Source organism: Podarcis vaucheri, assembly GCF_965113315.1.
Source record: "Podarcis vaucheri genome assembly, chromosome: 12".
NCBI classification, from domain to species: domain Eukaryota; kingdom Metazoa; phylum Chordata; class Lepidosauria; order Squamata; family Lacertidae; genus Podarcis; species Podarcis vaucheri.
The window spans coordinates 48,702,607-48,722,242 of NC_138750.1; the positions used below are offsets into that span (position 1 = coordinate 48,702,607).

The 19,636-nt window shown below is 42.4% G+C and overlaps 2 protein-coding genes across 5 annotated transcripts in view; one reads left to right on the plus strand and one right to left on the minus strand.

Annotated features, from left to right (window-relative positions):
* The window catches only part of PITRM1 (pitrilysin metallopeptidase 1), a 31,474-nt gene extending 26,739 nt beyond the window's left edge, over positions 1–4,735 (plus strand). Inside the window, exons 23-27 of the mRNA XM_082192206.1 lie at positions 880–992; positions 1,977–2,102; positions 2,924–3,069; positions 3,463–3,565; positions 4,174–4,735. Coding sequence (XP_082048332.1) covers positions 880–992; positions 1,977–2,102; positions 2,924–3,069; positions 3,463–3,565; positions 4,174–4,267 — 582 coding nt within the window. The 3' untranslated portion in view covers positions 4,268–4,735. The remainder of the gene's footprint in view (positions 1–879; positions 993–1,976; positions 2,103–2,923; positions 3,070–3,462; positions 3,566–4,173) is intronic.
* An 877-nt stretch (positions 4,736–5,612) lies between these two features.
* The window catches only part of PFKP (phosphofructokinase, platelet), a 57,343-nt gene continuing 43,319 nt past the window's right edge, over positions 5,613–19,636 (minus strand). For 2 of the 4 annotated variants that reach the window (XM_082192242.1, XM_082192244.1), the window contains 7 exons: positions 14,928–15,080; positions 12,130–12,294; positions 11,748–11,809; positions 10,125–10,236; positions 8,675–8,774; positions 7,006–7,111; positions 5,613–6,191 (listed from right to left, as the gene is read on the minus strand). In XM_082192242.1, coding sequence (XP_082048368.1) covers positions 6,053–6,191; positions 7,006–7,111; positions 8,675–8,774; positions 10,125–10,236; positions 11,748–11,809; positions 12,130–12,294; positions 14,928–15,080 — 837 coding nt within the window. In that variant the 3' untranslated portion in view covers positions 5,613–6,052. Of the gene's footprint in view, positions 6,192–7,005; positions 7,112–7,471; positions 8,046–8,674; positions 8,775–10,124; positions 10,237–11,747; positions 11,810–12,129; positions 12,295–14,927; positions 15,081–19,636 lie in introns of those variants that run through there. The other 2 variants (XM_082192241.1, XM_082192243.1) reach the window with 2 other exon arrangements.

Below are 19,636 nucleotides of genomic sequence, written 5' to 3' on the forward strand. Positions count from 1 at the left end.
GTTGGTTCTTCTTTTAGAAATATTTCTCCATACTGGCTGGACAGAAATGAAAAAACCACCCCAGTGGCAAAAATCAAGATTTCTTAGAGTTGTTTTGTTTTGTTTTGTTTTGTTTTGTTTGAGTGCTTTCTTCATTTATGAGAAGAACGGTCAGTGATAAGTGGCTGGCAATCGAGGATGTTGTTTGTCACCTGCACAGGAAAAATGTCTTAGAACAAAAATGGCAATCCTGTGCCCTATTGTTGTTGGTCTCCAACTCCCATCAGCCCCTGTCTGCATAGCCCAGTGGTCAGGGTTGATGGGAGTTGGAGTCTAGCAGATTCTTGGAGCCGTAACTTTTCTGTCCCTACCCAAGAAAGACTTCGTTGTAGACCTCCTTCTATGTAAAATCAACAATGGCAGGTGCATCTAGGGTGCAATTTTTGCCCCACAAACTGGTTGGAGGGAGAAGAGAGTTAGTTACATGTCAAGTGAAAGTGTATTCTGTTGTACGCCTGGGAAATGCACATCCCCTTTGCAAACTGTGCCCCCTTCAAATGTGGGGCTGTGCTGAGCTGTTCCTTGCCTTTGACAACTACTGCCTTTAAAAAACAATAATAAGGGGCATCAAATTCTTAAAATGCTTTCCCTCTTCTCCCTTGCTGTTGGCTGTTCTGAGCCCTCCAAGCAATCACATTGAGACTCTGCGATCTCATTTTCCTCCTTCCTTCTCTCTCCAAGTAACCAAATGCAGAATTGACTATTAACCTTTCTGGACTCCTTTTGATGCTCTTGAATGGGTAAGAAGAGGCGGTCACCTAAAATTGAGTGCCCGCGTTCTCTCTACACACTCTCTGCCAGAGGTGATCTAAATGAAACACAATGTGACTTTTCCTCCAGGATCCCACTTTCCAGCCATGCCAGATGAAGACTCATTTCCTTCTGCCCTTCCCTGTCAATTACGTTGGCGCCTGCGTTCGGACAGTTCCCTTTACAGCCCCGGACCACGCAAGGTAGGATGATGGGAAGTGATGCCAAACAGATTTGGAAATGGTGCGTGAGTTGAATAAAAGAAATCTCCAGTTGCGGCTGTGTTGAGAACTGCATTCAGAAATAACCTACGGTGCTCTTGGGAAGACGTTTGCTTTCAAAACACTGGGATGTATTCTGAGTTAGAGGTGGTGCGTTTATGTCTGGACTCACAGGCAGGGTGACCCACAGCTCACAAAATCAGGCTTTCTTTCCCCCACTTGCCTGTTCGCTCTGTGTTGCTTCCTTCCTCTCAGCTCAGGAGAGCATCTGTGGGGCACAGGTGGGTTTGGCTCACAAGCTTTGCTTGGGGGTGTGGCTTCAGCAACACTGCTTCCCATGTGTGTCTTCAGGAGGCATTGCTGCCAAGGTAACAGCAGCTGATAGGGGACCACTTCTGAGCTAATGACACCTGTGCTCTCCTGGCACTCATTAGGTGGAGGTGCTGCTTTGGAGCAACAAGAAGGAACCAGGTAGCTGGCACTGATTCTGCCCGCGGAGCCCCCGTTCGCTCTCCCCAAGGGATGCCTAGGACAGGGGTCGCCACTGCTACTATTCCTATCATCCTTACCTGGCCTTGCTAACTGGAGTTGTGTGTCTTAGCAGCAGCTAGAGGGCACCATGATCTAGCAAGTGCATTAAAACTTCCACTTGGAGAAGCACATTCCCTTACACACATAAGTCTTGTGCTTTTAAAAAGGAGAAAAAATGTGGTATGGAAATGTGGAGATCAGAGATCTTGACTTCTGTGGGGAGACAAGTTATGAAATCTTACTGAGTCTGAAATTTTGCTGATTAGGTACATTTGTTCATGCAGACTTCTAATGATGATGATGATGGTGAGGAAAAAAGGAAGGGCCAGGGAGAAAGCATCTTAATCAGAGTTGAAGAATTGGAAGATTCATCTAGCCTCAACCCCCTGCAATGTAGGAATCTCTTGTTCACTAACGATCTCTCTCTTTTTTCAGCCTTCGCATCCTCGCCCGTCTAATGACGGCTAAATTTCTACATACGGAAATTAGAGAGAAAGGAGGTGCATATGGAGGTGGTGCCCAACTTGCCAGTAATGGGATATTCAGTTTCTACTCCTATAGGTAACAAGTTGACTGAGTAGAACCACAATGTCTTCCTTTGACTGTTCTTGGTTTTGGGGTTGTTGTTTTTTTTGTAAACCAGCATTCTCTGCCAAATAAAATGCATTCAGGAACTGGAATTGTACAAGTCATTGAGTGGTAAAGGGAAAGTAGATTATTGCCATCTGCCCCAGAGCACTCAGATCAGTGCTTTTAAATTGCGAGGAAATCCCATAATGTAAAAAGCACGAACACGTCAGTGGTGGGAAAGCTGCGTAATTGCTTTCCACTTTTGCAGTGCTGAACTGAATGCCAGCACTGTGTGGCTCATAAGTGTTGGGATGTACAGAATATATGGATCCGGTCCTGAGGTCAGTGGCAGGGGAAGGCTGTAGCTCAACGCTAGAGCATCTGCTTTGCATGCAGAACGTCCCAGGTTCAATCCCCGGCATCTCCAGGTAGGGATGGGAAAGGCCCCCATTTGAAACCCTGGAGAGTTGCTGCCAGTCCGTGTAGACAATATGGAGCTAGATTGGCCAAAGGTCTATTTCAGTTTGAAACACATTCCTATGTTCCTATGATTTCAAGCTTTCTAAGTTCAGTGAACCCAACAGATTTATTTGTTGTAAGAACCTGCTCAATGCGATGTCATTGGGACAGAAATACCCTTCAGAAGTCAACACTGCTTTTTAACAGTTGGGTTTTCATCTATCTGTGATCACAGTGTGAGGCAAAGCTAGAAAAAGCAACCACTTGAACAAGGGCAAGTCGCTTTGTGGTGTCATTTCTCTGTAAAAAAACCTGGCTGTATAAACTTACCTGTGCCTTCCGTGCATTTTTAGGGATCCAAATTCAATGGGTACCTTGTCTACTTTTGAAAAGGCCGCCGAATGGGCCAAGGCAGGAAAATTCACGCAGCAAGACATTGACGAAGCCAAGCTTGCCATGTTTGCATCTGTGGATGCCCCCCAAGCACCATCGGATAAAGGTATTTTGACTTCTCAGCTCGGGATTGAGCCAAATGGGTAGAGCGAATAGCCATCAGTCTGAAAGCCAAAATATGATTTTGCACATATTTTAGTTATCTTTGATGCTTTTGAGTGGGGGCGGGGGGGCGGACCCAGTTTCATATGTCTAAATTGCAGCCAAAAAGAGTTTGACATTATCAGGCATTTCCAACATGGGGAAATTATCTAAAATTTGTTGCATAATTCTTGGCTACATATGCCATTCCAGAAGAATTGAGAGTGATCTCAGTGCGTTATGAAACAGATCTGTCTAAAAGTAGGAGCTGCAGGATTGAGGTGTGGTTTGCCACCTGCTGCTTTCACTCTTAAGAATCAAGTTAGTTTTCTTAACGTTTGTGAATTCTTCTTTGTAGGGATGAATACCTTTTTGTACGGGATCTCCGATGAGATGAAGCAGAGGCACAGAGAGCATCTTTTTGCAGTCTCCAAAGATAACCTCATAGAAGCAGCCAACAAGTGAGTTTGTGTGCCTGACCGAGAAGTGTGAGAATTCTCAGATAGCTTTCCGAAACCCAAAAGGGGAGTGGAGGGAACTGATGTTTGCCACACAGCCCTTTAATTTTCAGGATTGTGGTTTTCCTGTGGTATGGGGCTATTGAATGGGATGGTGGGACAAAACAGTTGGATGTGTAAAACTTACACAGAACCTAGATATGTGAATCAAATCTAGCTAGTTGGATGGCAGTATGCTAAGGTGTCATTGGGACTGTGGTGAAGCCCTAGAATAACTCATAAGCAAGCCAAGCATGAATTGCAGACTGAGCAATGCGTACATACAAATATGCTCTACTTCTCCATCTTGAACAACCCTCCAGCATCAAGTGAAAGGAGCTCCAGAGACTTTGATGCTGTCTAAAATCAAAACGTTTTTCAGAATGACGTGCTGTTCAGTTTCTGAATTGCCCTTTATCAATAATGATCCCAGTACAGTTTAAAACGAAAGCATCACTTTTGCCCATTGAGTCCTGAGAATTGGAGACTCCTAATATTCCCTACACTTATATGCTGAACAGACAATTGCAAATGAACGGTAGACTAATGGTGCATGCTTTGTTGACTTTCAGATATCTTGCCGCTGGGAAGAGAACAAAAGGACTGGCTATTCTTGGCCCAGAAAACCCACACACTGCCAAAGACCCTTCGTGGGTTATACGATGATATTTGCTGCTGGCTCAGATTAGATGCAATCGTGTGTGACAGATACCAAAATAACTTGGGGTCCTCCTCCTCTATAGCAGTGCTGTCAGCACTACATTTGTGTCATCTTAAAGAGCTTGACTCCACAGTGGTGCTTACTTCTCAAGCAGGATTTTGCCCTCTGTCAGTCTTTCACTATTTGCCAAGCTGAAGCTCTGGATTATGGTCCCAAACTAGCTCAATAACTGTGACTAATTTCCCAACGGAACTACTGTTGGTTCTGCCTAGCTGATCATGATTAAATTTAACTAGATGGTACCTAGCACTTTGTAGAAGCACAAAATTAAGTTTTCTGTTTTCTTTAAATCATGTCTAATAGAGTTAGGGTTTCCTCTTTTTTTTAAGATTACTGTCATTGACCATCTTCAGTACTCTTATTTGAATATTGTGTGTCTCAACCTTGTGCCATTAAATATTTCCAGCCTCTGATGAGTTGTTCTGCTTAGTATCTTGTCATGGGACTTCTTATTCCCGCATCAGGTAGCTTATCTTTAGAGACAACACAGCAGAAGGCAAGTCTATGCCTGCCCTGTTTTGTTTAGTGATGGGGTTGGCAAGAGGTTACTCCTTTCTTCCCTGGTGTTTTAGGTAGTAAAGGATGTACTGGCAGAAGCACTCATGTCAACACTGGGAATTTTAAATACAGGGTTGCTCCTACCATCTTAATATATATGCAACTCAAGCAGGTGGTGATTTTACGCATGAGGATGCATTCCAGCTGTCTTATTACTTGGCCCCAGCCTACTTGGGTACCATGTGGCTGCTCTGCTAACTCCACCCCTGATTGAGGGCTCTAAGCATGGGGAGAAGTCACTTGTCTTCCAGAGCAGATCTAACAAGCTATCTTTACATCTGCTTTGGAATCCAAGCCACTGCAGGGGTGGTGGGAAACATTAGTTTCGAAGCTGGGGTCTCTCTTTGCAATTACAGCAGAGAAAAAGCATAATCTTGCATTTGCTAAATTGCTACTTTTAGTCTTGCTCCTTAGATACCTAAGCAGCTGGACTGAAGTTGGTTGCACTACATAAACAACTTGCTACACAAGCAAGAAATTGCCTTGTATTTGTAGGCCTTGAAATCCAATCCTTTTTTCCTTTTAAGAGCATGTTCAGCTAGTGCAGGTTAGCCAACGTGGCACCTTCCAGATGTTGCCACACTACAGCTCCTATCACCTCTGACCATTGGTCACATTAGCTAGGGCTGGTAAAGTTGTACCAATAACATGGGCTAGCCCTGAGATGCTCTAGCCAGTGGGTAGGATGAAGCAAGCTCGTCCCAGGTTGTACAGAACAAATTACTCCAGAGCTTACTTTTAATATAGTATTTTATTCTGTTGGGGGACATATATAAGTTTCCTTTTTAGTTTGACACAAAACTAAGCCTCTGTAACATACTCTTTAAGTGTAAACACTATCTGGTAAAAGTGCAAGAGATGAATAGCATCACACGGAGTGCATAGAACCATTTTTGCACAGGTTATTGGTAAGGAACACATTGGTAAGTTGGGTTTTTGTTGTTGTTAAGTTAGGCTCTAGGGTGTTTTGTGTGGTGTCTTTTTAAGAAGCCTAAGACAATACCAGGTAGAGAGTGTCTGTGATGGTGGCTTTTTGTTTTTCCACATAAAGTGCTGGTACAATAACTTAGATGTTACAAAACAAAGCTGCAACAAGTATTCTAAAGCATCGTTGACACACAATGGAGAGCTATTGCAACCTTTTAACAGTAGGACACCTTGGACCCATCGGCTCACGCTTCCGCCTGTTTTGGTCTGAGCACATGCTCCAACTGGCCCGAATCTGACACATCGTAGCTGGTCTTGTATTTGGCCAGAATTTTCATCAGAGGCCGTAACTTCAGCCACCACTGTTCGCGGGGAATTCGGTGCCTGTTTAGCAAGAAAGAGGGGAAATGCTTTTAGAACTCATTTAAGCTTATAGGCAGGCTTTAAGAACACCAACTGAGGATGCTGATCAACTTGAAACAAGACACAGGAACTTTGCAATAGGGTCTTGTCACTCTGCTCATATAAATAGATGGTTTATATGGAGAGTTAGTGCTAGTGACATGCTGTCATGTCAACTTGTGCCCAGCAGATAAAGTAGCTGCCTATTTGCACAAGCGATGCAATAGGAGAGCCATTAGATCATGGAAACACACTCCCCTTCCTCCATTAAAACAAGGATTCTAATTTGCTGGTTTTAAACGGCTCAGGCTGAGGTCTTTACAGATGCCACTAAATAATACCGCAGAAGCAAAATGTTACATGCAAAGTTTATGCTCTTCCGCTGGGGCATGTTGCTTCTCTTAAAATCCAAGCTTCAGACTTGGCACCTAGCTTGGCTGGGCAAAAGGCCCAGTAGAGATGATGCAGGGATTAAGAGAATTTTGAAAAATTCAGCAGCTGCCATGCTACCCAATAGCTGGGCACCACCCACAACAGCAACAGTACATTGGAAGCATTTGCTATTAAAAGATTAAAAAGGGGGTGAAAAAAGATTGTGTCTGGTTCAGCGCTGCCAGGTCCTTGTAAAAGAGAAATTCTCCTTTCAATAATCCCAGGAGGGTTTTTTTTTGGGGGGGGAGGCACTTCAAGTCTGAAGTTGAACTAGAGTCTACCGTTTGTCCCCAAAGAGATACCAATTCTTAATGCTAATCTTCGTGTGGACACCGGTGTTTTCCCCCGCACTGTCTTTACTTACACAAAGTCTGTTTCATCCTTCAGTTGAACCACAGGCTGGAAAATAAGGTTCCTCCGGCGCATTCCCAGGAGGCAAACACTGTCCTCAGTGTTGGCAAATACCCTTCCTTTGAAGAAAAAAACCATACATTTCCTTGTTTTAGCTATACAAAGAGTAACATACGGAAATAGTGTACGGGGGGGGGGGAATGAAATGTTAAAGAATTCCACATAGGGTTTTTAATTGAATTTGGTTAACTGAAATATTACAGTGAAGAACAACAAATAGGGACTGAAACTGGTAATTAGAGTGAAAGAGAATGGATGAATAACTGGTGTCACTGGCCATGGTTAATTTTTGTTAGAAATTGTTCATCATTACAGTAGGAACTGTTCCTCAAACCTGATAAAATTGCAAAAGAATGAAGTGTGTTACCTTCATCTGTGATCCGTGCAGCAACCAAGAAAACAAAACAAGAAAGGAAGAATATATGTAACTCACACGGTGCATTCCTATGTTTTTACAAATTATAGTCAGGAACTTTTAAGTCTTGGGGGGGTGGGGTTGGAATTCTGATATTACTCACACATATTAGCACAGTTTGAGGAGTCGGTCATAATCAAAAAAAGTAGAGCTGGGATAGCCAACATGGTGCCTTTCAGATGTTTTGAATTATAATGCCCATCAGTTTAAGCAGCCAGAAATGATGGAAGCTGTAGTCTAAAACACTGGACAGCACCAAGGTGACTACCCTGAAGTAAAATATCAATCAACATGACCAAATCATGGCAAGATTTGGTAATTTGCCTAATATTCTAAGAAATCTGAAGCCTTATCCTACGCAGGTTTACTCAAACAATGTACCATTAGAATTTGGTGGATCTTACACCCTGAGTAAGCTTGTCAAGACTTAGTTTTGCTCAGAAAATTAGAAGTCAGATAAGTGAAAGGATTCCTTAGTAACTGACGGGTTTTTACTTAGTTCTGTTGCAACCACTTGAACGTGGCTTGATATGTAGAATACCATGAGGTATACCTAACATGCATGGATACTTTAGCCCCTGTAAAGAAAGAATTGTGGATTAAGTTTTCTGAATTATCAGCCTCAAATATTCTTGAGAATGCAAACAACCTTGTTCCTAAACATGCCTTTTCAAAAGAAGAAAGGGAGCTGGCCTACTTGGTTAAGAAATATTAACAGCCGCTTGTAAATGTTTGCTATATTACATTTTAATATATTTATACTGTCTTTCTACCCTGCAGTGGGCCTGCAAAGCAGTTTACAAGCAGTATAAACTATGAAATCTTTTTGAAGTCAAGAAAAAAAATGTAAGCAAGAAGGATTAGATACTTTCCCCTGTAAAACTACATCAAAACACAGCCTGCTTTTGAAAGGCCAACAGTGATTCAAGACTCTAGTCTTCAAACTGGAAGAGCACTGTACAAATGAGGTGCCATTACTGGAAATAGACAATTCACTGGTCCCTGGCTTCAATATTTCCAGCAAGCTAAGGAAAAATAAAACAGGGCAGCTAAGCCTTTTTTCATAGATGTGATAAAATACGAAAGAAGAAACAGCTGTGCCTCACAGACTCAGTATCACATGTTTGGCACTTTCCTATTGATGTTAGCAGCTGACACATTAAACTAATTAATTTTTATTTTTTTAATGCCATCAGCATTTCCTTACCTCTTCGATAGCATTCTTTGAGTTTCTTGGAGAGCCAAAGTACAGCTTTTGCTGAAATTTTTGTCCCAAAGTTTCTGTCAAATGGCGAAGGAGCACCACCCTGTGAAATTCAACGTTAACAGTGAGTTGAAGTTTTAGGACTCTGTTCGGAGTTACACAGCAATTACAAGACTTCCTGCCTTGCACTTAGATGGAAATTGAGGCATGGCCGCATGATCATAGTCGTGGACAGCAACTAGGGATCCAGGTTGGAAGATTACCTGCGCCTGCAGTGAACTTGGTCTCCACTGAATAAAGGCAGCATCCTAAACAAATGACTGCTTCTACATACAGTTCTTTGTGCAGCATCAGATAGTTATAATTTAAGTCGTACTGACATACAGAGCCGCGAGACCTCAATTCAATGGCTGTGGTCCCAGTGCTAATATCTTCATGCCTCGGTGTTACCAATGAATTAGTATTAAAACTAGTTAAATGCTATTAAACTTAGAAGTAGAGAATTGTAGAGTTGGAAGGGACCACAAAGGTCAATTCAGTCCAACCCCCTTGCAAGGCAGGCAACTTGCACCCACCATGGGGCTCGAACCAATGACTCTGAGATTAAGAGTCTCCTGCTCTGTCAACGTTGCTATTTGCCAATCAGCATCTTAAAAAGCAGAGACATCACCTTGCCAACAAAGGTCCGTATAGTTAAAGCTACGGTTTTCCCAGTAGTGATGTATGGAAGTGAGAGCTGGACCATAAAGAAGGCTGATCGCCGAAAGAATTGATGCTTTTGAATTATGGTGCTGGAGGAGACTTTTGAGAGTCCCATGGACTGCAAGAAGATCAAACCTATCCATTCTTAATGAAATCAGCCCTGAGTGCTCACTGGATGGACAGATCCTGAAGCTGAGGCTCCAGTACTTTGGCCACCTCATGGGAAGAGAAGACTCCCTGGAAAAGACCCTGGTGTTGGGAAAGATGGAGGGCACAAGGAGAAGAGGGCGACAGAGGATGAGATGGTTGGACAGTGTTCTCGAAACTACCAGCATGAGTTTGACCAAACTGCGGGAGGCAGTGGAAGACAGGAGTGTCTGGCATGCTCTGGTCCATGGGTCACGAAGAGTCGGACACGACTAAACAACTAAACAACAACAACAACAACTCTGCCAATGGAGCTATTTGTTATGTAATACTATCTGCAACACTGAAGTAGGCAAAAAGGTCCCTTTCAAGCTATGTAGATGTATGTGCATCTATGGCATCTATTTGCATCTATGGCAGATTTTGTCCCAGGTGATGGATGCAGAAATTAAGTACTGGAAGCCATGTGCCCTGCAGCATTTGTCCTGGGAGGTTTCCAGTCCAGGAGAAAACATGAAACCAGCTCCTGCACTCACAACTGCAGCACTAGAATAACATTTTAAGCCTCCTGCTTCATCCTGGAGAATCTGTAAGGTATGCCTACCTGCTGCATGTGACCCAGTACGTTCTTTCTGCAGTCAAAGACTCCTTTCCCTTCTTCAGAATAGAGCTGGTAAATGAAGTCAGTTGTGTAATTCTCGCTACTATTTTCATTCCTGTACAACACAAGCATAAGTGTGGTTGGCTTATATTTATTGAGTTACACGTATATCCTGCCTTTCTTTCGTTATGGAACCCAAGTCTTCCACCCAGGCACGGACCAGACCCAAACATCATGAGCTTTTTTTAAAAGAACAAAACCAAGCGAAACAAAATCCAGAGGGAATTTCATGCCCCTAAACTTGACTCTCAAACAAGTAACAATAATAGTGGTGCAAATACGACTGAAGGGAATTGTCAGTACAAATCCCTACAGCTTATCGCCTTCAAAATTAATTTTTTTAAAAAAAGCTGTCCAGCTGCAATGTGGGGACAGGGAGAGAGACAATGACTGAGCATATGTAACTGTCCTTTAATGAGGCACAGTGTTGGCGTATGGCACTGACACCTGAGCTGGTTTGGGTCTAATTGTAGTCCCAGTCTGGCCTTTTCTTAGTTTGTGTGGCTGCTGGAAGCTGCCTGCCATTCCAGAAGTTTCTTGTTATGCCCTGGAGTGAAATCTCAAATGGCAAGGACTTTGCCACTGCCCATGGTGAGCTATTGCACTGCCACTGCCAACCACCACAAGCTCACCAGGGTATGGGGTGGGGGTGGGTGAACTGACTTGGTAGCCAACATAACTTTTCAAAGGTGCCCCTTTTGGAAGTGGAGCTGGCTCTGTCTATACTAGGCTAAACCCTCTCTCTCAATATATATAGATTTTTTTTGTTTGCAAAAGTATGTGCAATGTCTCTTTTTTCAAGCTACATTTTCTACAGGTCAGTTTCATTTGTTGAGACATTGCTGTTACATTGGGAAGAAAAGGGGGGAAGAGGTAGAGGGGCCATGGTGGGTAGGGGTGGGGTCGGGTGGTAATGTTTCTGTTTTACTTAATGTATGTGTGGGGTTTTGTGTCAGCGTCGTTTGTGCAGGTTCTCTTTGCTATTTGCTTGTGTTCCTTTGGTGGTGAGAGAACTTGGGGTTGGCCCAGGGTGCGGTTGCTTGTTTGTGATTGGCTGTGGTGATCTTTGTTTACATGTGTGAGGAGGCGGGTAGGTGTTTTTAAATCAGGTTAGCCATATTGATTCGTATGCTGTTGGTATGCTGATTCTTGTTGTTGTCTTGTTGGGCTGTGTATGTGATAAAAGGGAGCCATACCGGTGTGAAGGCGTCTTCTTCCATTTGTCCCCATGTCAGTTTTAGTTTATTGGTTAATTTTTCTAGTAAGGTTGTTTCCCATACTATTTGGTAACATTGGTCCATGCTTACTCCTATACTAGGCTAGACTATTGGTCCAACTATTCCAGTCTGGTCTCCTATAACTGGCAAGAGCTCTCCCAAGAGTTCAGGCAGAGATCTCTGCTGTTCTGAGATCATGCACTCTGGGATTGAACCTGCACTCTGTCAGTGAACTACAGCACTTTCCAGTGGTGACATTTGCCATTCTTCTCCTCTCCCCATCCAAAGTACCATCCCAACAACAAATTAACTTCCTTTTACAGTGCACTTTAGTGAGCAGTCAGCTTACCTCAGCACCAAACCACGTTGAATGCTGGTTTTCATCTTTTCAGTCAAATGTTCCACGTTGGCCTAAAAAGAATGCATCATTTATGACTGTGAGTCAAGTAATGTAAATTTGCCCACTGCTAACCTTTGCTTTGTGCACATCCTTAAGGTGGCCTGCCAGATAGAAATCCCATTACTTTATGTCACCCCTAATGCAACTCTAGTCAAGAGAGAAGAGTTTTCACGTGCAGCGTTGAGCCATTAGCCAGTGAAAAATCTGTTGATATACCTGCTCCACAGACATTGAATTTACATATTATTACTTACTGAGTTCAGTTCACATTCTGCCCTTCCTCCCAATGGAGCCCGAGGTAGCCAATAGGTAAAATATAGGATCTGCATACCTGGAGCTCTCGAATATCAAATTTCTCTTCAAAGATGTATGCAGCATCAGCTCCTGCAGCGAGGGCACCCATATTTGCCAAGTAGCCGCAATAGCCGCCCATAGTTTCAATGATGAACACACGTCGCTTTGTCCCACTTGCTGACAGTTTGATTCGGTCGCATGTCTAGCAAAGAATGGTCTGTTAGTGACTTTCAAACCAAAGTGCTCACCACCCTTTAAGGATGATATTTTAGTATCATTTGGACCACAACTGCTTTGTTTTTATCATGCACCATGAGAACTAAAAATAATTAGTTCAAAAACATTTCTCTGAGATTTCCACAAGTCATCTGCAATGCTTCACACAATATTAGGTGAAACTTGGCATAAAAAAACCAGTAGTTTTTTTCAGAAAATCTTACAAATGCCGTTTTTCTGGAGCAAAAATCCATGACTCCTCTTGATTCTTAGCTTTCAACATAAGCTATGATTGAGATCAAGTCTTTTCCCTCTAATGACAAGGGCTTGAGCTGCAATCCTAACCCCACATTCTTGGAAGTAAGTCCCACTGACTTTAACAGGACTTACTTCTGAGTAAGCATGGCTAACATTGTGCTTCCAGATCCAAAGTTGCTCTTCAGTACATATAAGAGAGACGACCATTTCCAACTGCTCTCCCCTTCATCTGCAGCCCCCTCCCCAAAATACAATATATCCCCCAACCTTCCAGATCCGATTTTGGGGGTAAATGTAGGAAAGGAAAGCAGGAAAGGCCCATTCTAGAAACACTGTTCCGTTCATGGAAATAAAGTGTATATAACTTGCAAGGAAACAGACGTTATATACTTTATAATATATGGATCCAGATAGAACTGTTACTTACACTTTACTACCTTCTAAAGCAATCAGTTGGGTAACTTAATAGCCTGACATGTGATATATATTGTCATAATATTAACTAACAGTTTCTTCAACTGCCTGTTTCATAGGACCATGTGTCTTGGGCAGGGAAGGGAGAGAATTGAAGGTGGTACATCTAGCATACCCAGTGCTCTGAAAGATTCTTGCAGCAAGGTGGAAATGCTCTTGGGCACCTCCATACTTCTTATGTTTCAAGAACAAAACATTTCCCTCCAAGTAAATAAAAGAGACTGAGCTATACCAGCTTCAGGGCTGGCTTGAAAGAGTTGGAGGAGTGGCAAAGTGTTGGGTCCTTCAGATCGAACCGCCCTGAGACTTCTGGGAATGGGGCAGTACAGTGATACCTTGGTTTACAACCACAATCTGTTCTGGAGGTCCAGTTGTAAAACAAAACAGGTTGTAACACAAGGCGCGCTTTTGCCAATGGGGCCTCCCCCAAAAAATGGGTTGCAATCCCCCCAAAATGGGTTGTAATAATAATAAAAAGGGACACACACTTCAGGGTTTGATGTGGTTGCAATCCAAAATGGTTGCAAACCAAGGTACCACTATATATAAATTCAATAAATCATCATCATCATCATCCAGCCTTCACCTGGTCAACCTCAGTACACACATCCTTCTCACCCCTATTACCATCTGGAGCTGTGACACTGGAAAATTTCGCACTGCAGACAATGGGAATCCAACATCAGAACTGCCCTCTATGAAGTCAGAGTTTTCTCTTCCACCTGGAGAAGATCTCATGGTTTTGATTGTCCCTAGAATGCAACCCCCCCCCCCCCAACTTGGCAGCACAGGGCCCATTTATTTAGAACATCAAAAGCACCTGTCTTTGTGCTGGCTCATCTTTCCTCTTCCATAAGGAGGGAGTTTGATGCACATCTGGCAGCCCTAGCCTCTAGGATCAGTGCTCTTCAACCTTGTTAACTCACCCACATCTGGAAACCCAACTCCCATCATCTTTGGCCTGTGGATGATGGGAGTTGTGATCCACCAAAGGTTAAAGAACACTGCTTTCAGCTGTAGGAGACTGTGCCTTTCTAACATCTCTGTTTTGATCTTACAACACTCTTATGAATTCCTGCAGGATAGCAACCACAAAGGAAGTATCTTTAATAACAACAACAGTAGCTTTTTCCAGGGGTACTCAAGCACCTGCCCTGTGGAACGTCCTCCCATCAGATGTCAAAAAAATAAACAACTATCTGATGTTTAGAAGACATCTGAAGGCAACCCTGTTTAGGGAAGTTTTTAATGACTGATGTTTTAATGTATTTTTACTCTTTTGTTGGAAGCCGCCCAGCGTGGTCGGGGAAACCCAGCCAAATAGGTGGGGTAAAAATAATAATTTAATAATAATTATTTATTATATGCAGTACCAGCACCTTTTCTCTCTCCACGTTACAAGTGTGGCACCTATTGTAACAACTTCATGGTGAGTACCAGCACCTTCCCCCCAAAAAAATCACTGATGATGATGCTATTATTATTATTATTATTATTATTATTATTATTATTATTATTATTTGTTGCAATTAAATGCTCGTGCCACCTTTCTGCTCCAAAAATGCATAGTTAAAGCAACTAAAATTTAGGGAGCTAAAATGATTGATGGTTGGGAGCATAACTTGGCATTTTGACTTCCTCCTGTGCAATCTTATATCACATCCTACTTGTTCCTGTCCACCAGCACCTGCATTTTATGGGCTGATCTTGTTGAAGAGATCTGGTGCATGGGATCCTGGCTAAATTTCAGGAGTTTTGATGCAGTGACCTTCAGAATTTGAAACCACAATTTTGATTCAGCCCCAATAACCTAGTGGCATAAAAACAAACGGAAATGTTTCTTCTCTTTTGTCTTGCAGACATGGGTTTAAGTATTTTCCATCTTACCTCTACAATGGCGTTCAGGGAAGTGTCAGCACCGATACTGAGGTCAGTGCCGGGCACATTGTTGCTAATAGTAGCAGGCACAATGCAGATAGGAATGCAAAACTCCTCAAAACGGGGCCGTGCTTCAAATAACTGCAGGCAGCCATCGAAGGCCTGAAGTGGTGGTACAAGGAATGATAAGCAACACGCATGGTGCTCTTGCTTTGCATAGTTACTGATTAGGCGTTATGCTAGTGGCTCTTTGTGCGTGGCAATGGAAGGTCTGACTTTCCGAGGGTGCAAAGACTTCCCAAGCTGGTGATTTTAAGAAGGGCTTGGCTCGTGTAGACCCACCAAAGGTTGCTGGATTTGCATTGGTGCAGAAGAAAGATCGGCAGAAGTTAGAAAGGTGAAACAAGCAGAACATGGAAAGCACAGAGAGACTGAAGTTGTTTAGTAGTAAAGGAAATTAGCAACAGTTTTGTTTTCTGAAAGGTTGAGGAAAATAACCATTGAGGTTATTTATACCCTGCTTGTCAAACTCAGCTTTCAAAATGGATTAGGAGCACGGAAGAAGCTAGGCACAGCTTAGTAGCCGGCCATCATTTGTGGGCACTACTAATCTTCCTCTCCAGTTTTCTGTACATGCCAGAGAGGCTAGGGACAGTCATATCATCACACTGGGCTGTGGAGCAGGCCAAGGCTTGCCAAAGCAAAGCACGACATGAGACAACAACTCTTCTATCTCCAAAGTCAAGGGGACAGGGTGTTTCTCATGTAATGCTGAACTCAGGCCACGTGAGAGGGCCAAAGCAAAAGGTAAACAGATTGGTGAACGCCTGTCAAGAGCAGCACTATTGCAAGATGCATTTATCCCTGACAAAATGCATTTAAATTCTTACTTCTGAATGATGCAACCACTAACTTAACAGAACTGAACCTCTTATATAACAGTGTTCTATCAAGCGATGAAAATCTTCAGTTGTTGGCTGTGTAGTTCTATTTTATTCCTTCATTCCTCTCAAAGAAGTTTCTCCCGGAAGTATAGGCACTAAATCTCCCACTGCAGCTGGTGCAGAACTAGGTTGCTGGCTCTGACATGCCATTCACACCGTATAACATCTGCTGAGGGAACTGTACTGGGTGCCAATATGCAACCCTACCGCAAGTCAAGGATTTACTTTTAGCATTAAAAGCCCTAAACAACTTGGGACAAAGTGACCTAAAGGACTGCCTTCCCCAAATAACAGTGCCTGTCAGCTACACTCCTGCATTGTACTGTATTCACTAGAAAGCAGGCTTTTAGTGTTGTAGCTCCAACCCTCTGGAATGAGTTACTAACTGGAATCAGACATGCCCTGAGTATTTTGACATTTGGGCAGCTAATCAAGATATTTGTGTTTAAGACGGATTTCTATGAAGTCTGACTCAGTCCTTTTATTTTACTAATTGTGTGATTTTAGAAATGGTTTCGTTGTCTTCAGTTTACAAAGTGTGTAGCCTTTTGCATTTTATCTTATTTTATCCTGTTTGTTAACTTTTGGTTGTGAAGCTATTTATAAATCTGCAAATTAAATGTAAAAAACTCATTCAAATTTATAGTCTATCTTTTGCACTTAATGCATTTAGACTGTTATGTGCCACACTGATATTGCTGCTTCCTGCTCTGTCATGGGAGAGTAGCAGGCTGTGTGACTGAGAAACATCAAGTGTAGTGAAGAGGCATACTTAATATTTGAAAAACCCTTCCTATAAAGAATCCTTTTTTAAAAAACTGGACTACACATGTTATGTAGAATGTGGTGATAGGTTTCTATGGATAGGTTCATAACTTTTTAATTCCCCTGAATCCGAAAAAGGAGGAAGAAGAACTTGTAGAAAACTTATACGTCAAACAGAAAGTGTTAGAATAACAATCGCCTTGATGTGCAGGTAGGATTTTGTTTTTGTTTTTGAAAGACCACATTGAAGAATATAGCTATCCCAAGTACCACAATCCATAATTTCCACAACTCCTTCTGCATAATGTGGAGACCAGCTCCTACATTTAGTGAACTAACAAACCAAGAATTTGACAATCAGTTTGAAGGAGATTTATTGTATAACATATTTACGCTTTCAAACAATCCTCTCTCCCAAGGATCACAGGCTAGCATACATGAATATTGTTTGAGGATCCAGTTTATCCACACAATACTGTAAGGTATGTCAGCTTGTAACTGTCAATGAGCCTGATGGTTGAATAGGGAATTGAGCCCAGCCTCCCTAGTCGAGGTCCAACACTAACATATATCACTATACTGATACCCACCCAGTTTGATGCAGAGCCAGTAAGAAGCATGCACTGGGTACGAGTGTTCAACCAGTTGTGAATCTGCTTAACAGTAGTTTTGTTCAGCCAACAAAATGAAATCAAGATATACTATGTCCATAGCATTCCCATGATCTACCAGTGTAGTCATTCTCTCAGTAAAGGAGAGACGGTTGTCTGGCAGGACTCATTCTTGATAAACCTGTGAAAGCTCCTAGTAATCAGTGCATTCATTTTTAGATGCTCACAGATGGACTGCTTAATAATATGTTCTAGACTAGAGTTTTGCCCGGTATCAGCATCAAGCCAACTGGTCTGTGGTTTTCTAGATCCACCTCCCCCCCCCTTTTTGAAAATAGGTATGTTTGTCTCTGTCCAGGCTCTCAAACATTCTCCAAGAATTCTCAAAGATTACACAGAACAGTTCTGAAATAAACTCTGCAAGCCCCTTCAGCACTTTCAGATGTATTTCATCTGACCCTAGAGAAGTCAACTTATTTAAAGTTCTTATGTGTTCTCTTCTCCAGCTATTTCCTTACCTATCCTGGACTGCAAATCCATCCATATATCATTTGTCTAACTTTTCCTGAAATGGGAGTTGAGTAGTTCTACCTTCTCTTCATTCTCTGTTAACACTTCAACACCTTTCCTAAACAGGCAATTTGCTTGTTTCTTGACCTTCTTGCTCTGAACACAGAATCCATTTTTGTTGTGTTCAGAAACACCTGGAAGCCTTTGTTCATTCCGAGATTTAGCCTTCCTGACACAGTTCTAATGGGTTCAAGCCACTCTACTGTATTTGTCCTTAGTTAAATGTTTTTCCTTCCATCTCCATACCCCTGAACAGCCACAATGAATTATTTAGATGTCTCCCATTTTCTCTCCTCCTTGGAAATGCTTGCAACTATGACTTCAGTATTTCACTTTCTACAATCTCTCATCCCTCTTGAACATTTTTCTCCTTCAAAATTTCAGGCCATGGGATTGTACTAAATTTTAATCTGAGCTCTTCCTAATGTTCAGGGTACACCTCCAAATACACATAATTTTCACATTGCTTACTATTACAAATTCCAGCATGACGTGGTAACTTTATTCCCAAGGTTACAAGCCATTTAATTTGGGCAGTAAGACTTGCTCAACTGGTGATCAGTTGTGGCCTGGAGTGGCCTTCAACAGAGCGGCCACCACAGTGGAGGAGGCAGATGAGCAGAAAGAGGTGGCTGTAAACTAGAGTTGTCTTTTTAAAAAGCACTCCTGAGCCCAAGATGGCTGCAGGGAGTGAAAAAAGGAGACAGAGATGGAAGCAGAAAGGAAACAAGATGAAGGACGGAGAAACTGAGGGGAAAAGAATGGTGAGAGAAGAAAAATGGACAAAAGGACAGACAGGTTAAGATCTCACAAAATCAAATGTAACAGCGAGGACTGGGAGAGAACAATCTCAGATGAAGACAGGAAAGGACAGGTGAGAACAGGTAACGACATTGCAATTCTCAACTATGTTGCACTTCCTGACTTCGGACAACAGGTGGCAGCCTGATGGGCAGATGCTCAAGGCAAAAATAAAAGATTGAAAGCTAAACCTCCATCTGGAAGCAATATATATGCCAGTGTTTTTAGAACTTCCTTTCTTCATCAACATCTTCCAGGTTGCAGAGGATTCTGAGTTATCTTTAGGGGACATGGTCAGTTCCTGTGTGGAGCAAGCTGTACCTGTTAGAAATGGAGTATGCATTCCATAATCCTCAGTGGCTGAACGTGGTAGCAGAAGATCACAGTGGTGAGAAATCTCTCTTCCTTACCACCACCGGAATACCATTTGAGAACTACTGGCCGAAGAAAATAAATGCTAAACCAGCCACAATGCTTCCCTCGTACAGAAGCCACAGCGATTCTAAGATGCTTCAGCTTCTACTGAAAGAAATGTAGAAACTACCATCTACCTACAGTCTAGTCCAACTTGGTGACATCTGCACTTTGAGTATAATGCAAAAGAAGGAGAAACCATTTCTTTCAGAAAAGTAATCTACAGGTCCCAAGAAAACCCATGAAGCAGAGAGGATAACAAGAAACATGCAGGAGACCATTACTCACCTTAGTTTGCCTATAAAACTAGAGGTGGAGAATGTTATGTACCAGAACTGGAAAGACGTTAAGTGTCTTGTGAGGAAGAAAACTTTAATTGCCAAGAATGACATCAGCAGGAAAAAGCAGAACTGCTTTGAGCTCTTGGTGTCTCTCTTTTTTTGCATCAAATAAAGCAGGCTTGCACCTATGAAACCTGTTACAATCAAACATGTAAATTTTACAGGGTTCTTTAAAGATTTATATAGCTCACTGCATGTTGCTCAGGGATGCTCTGCCTTTCAACACATGTAAAAGCAGATTTATGACAAATCATAAAATGTTTTGGAGACAC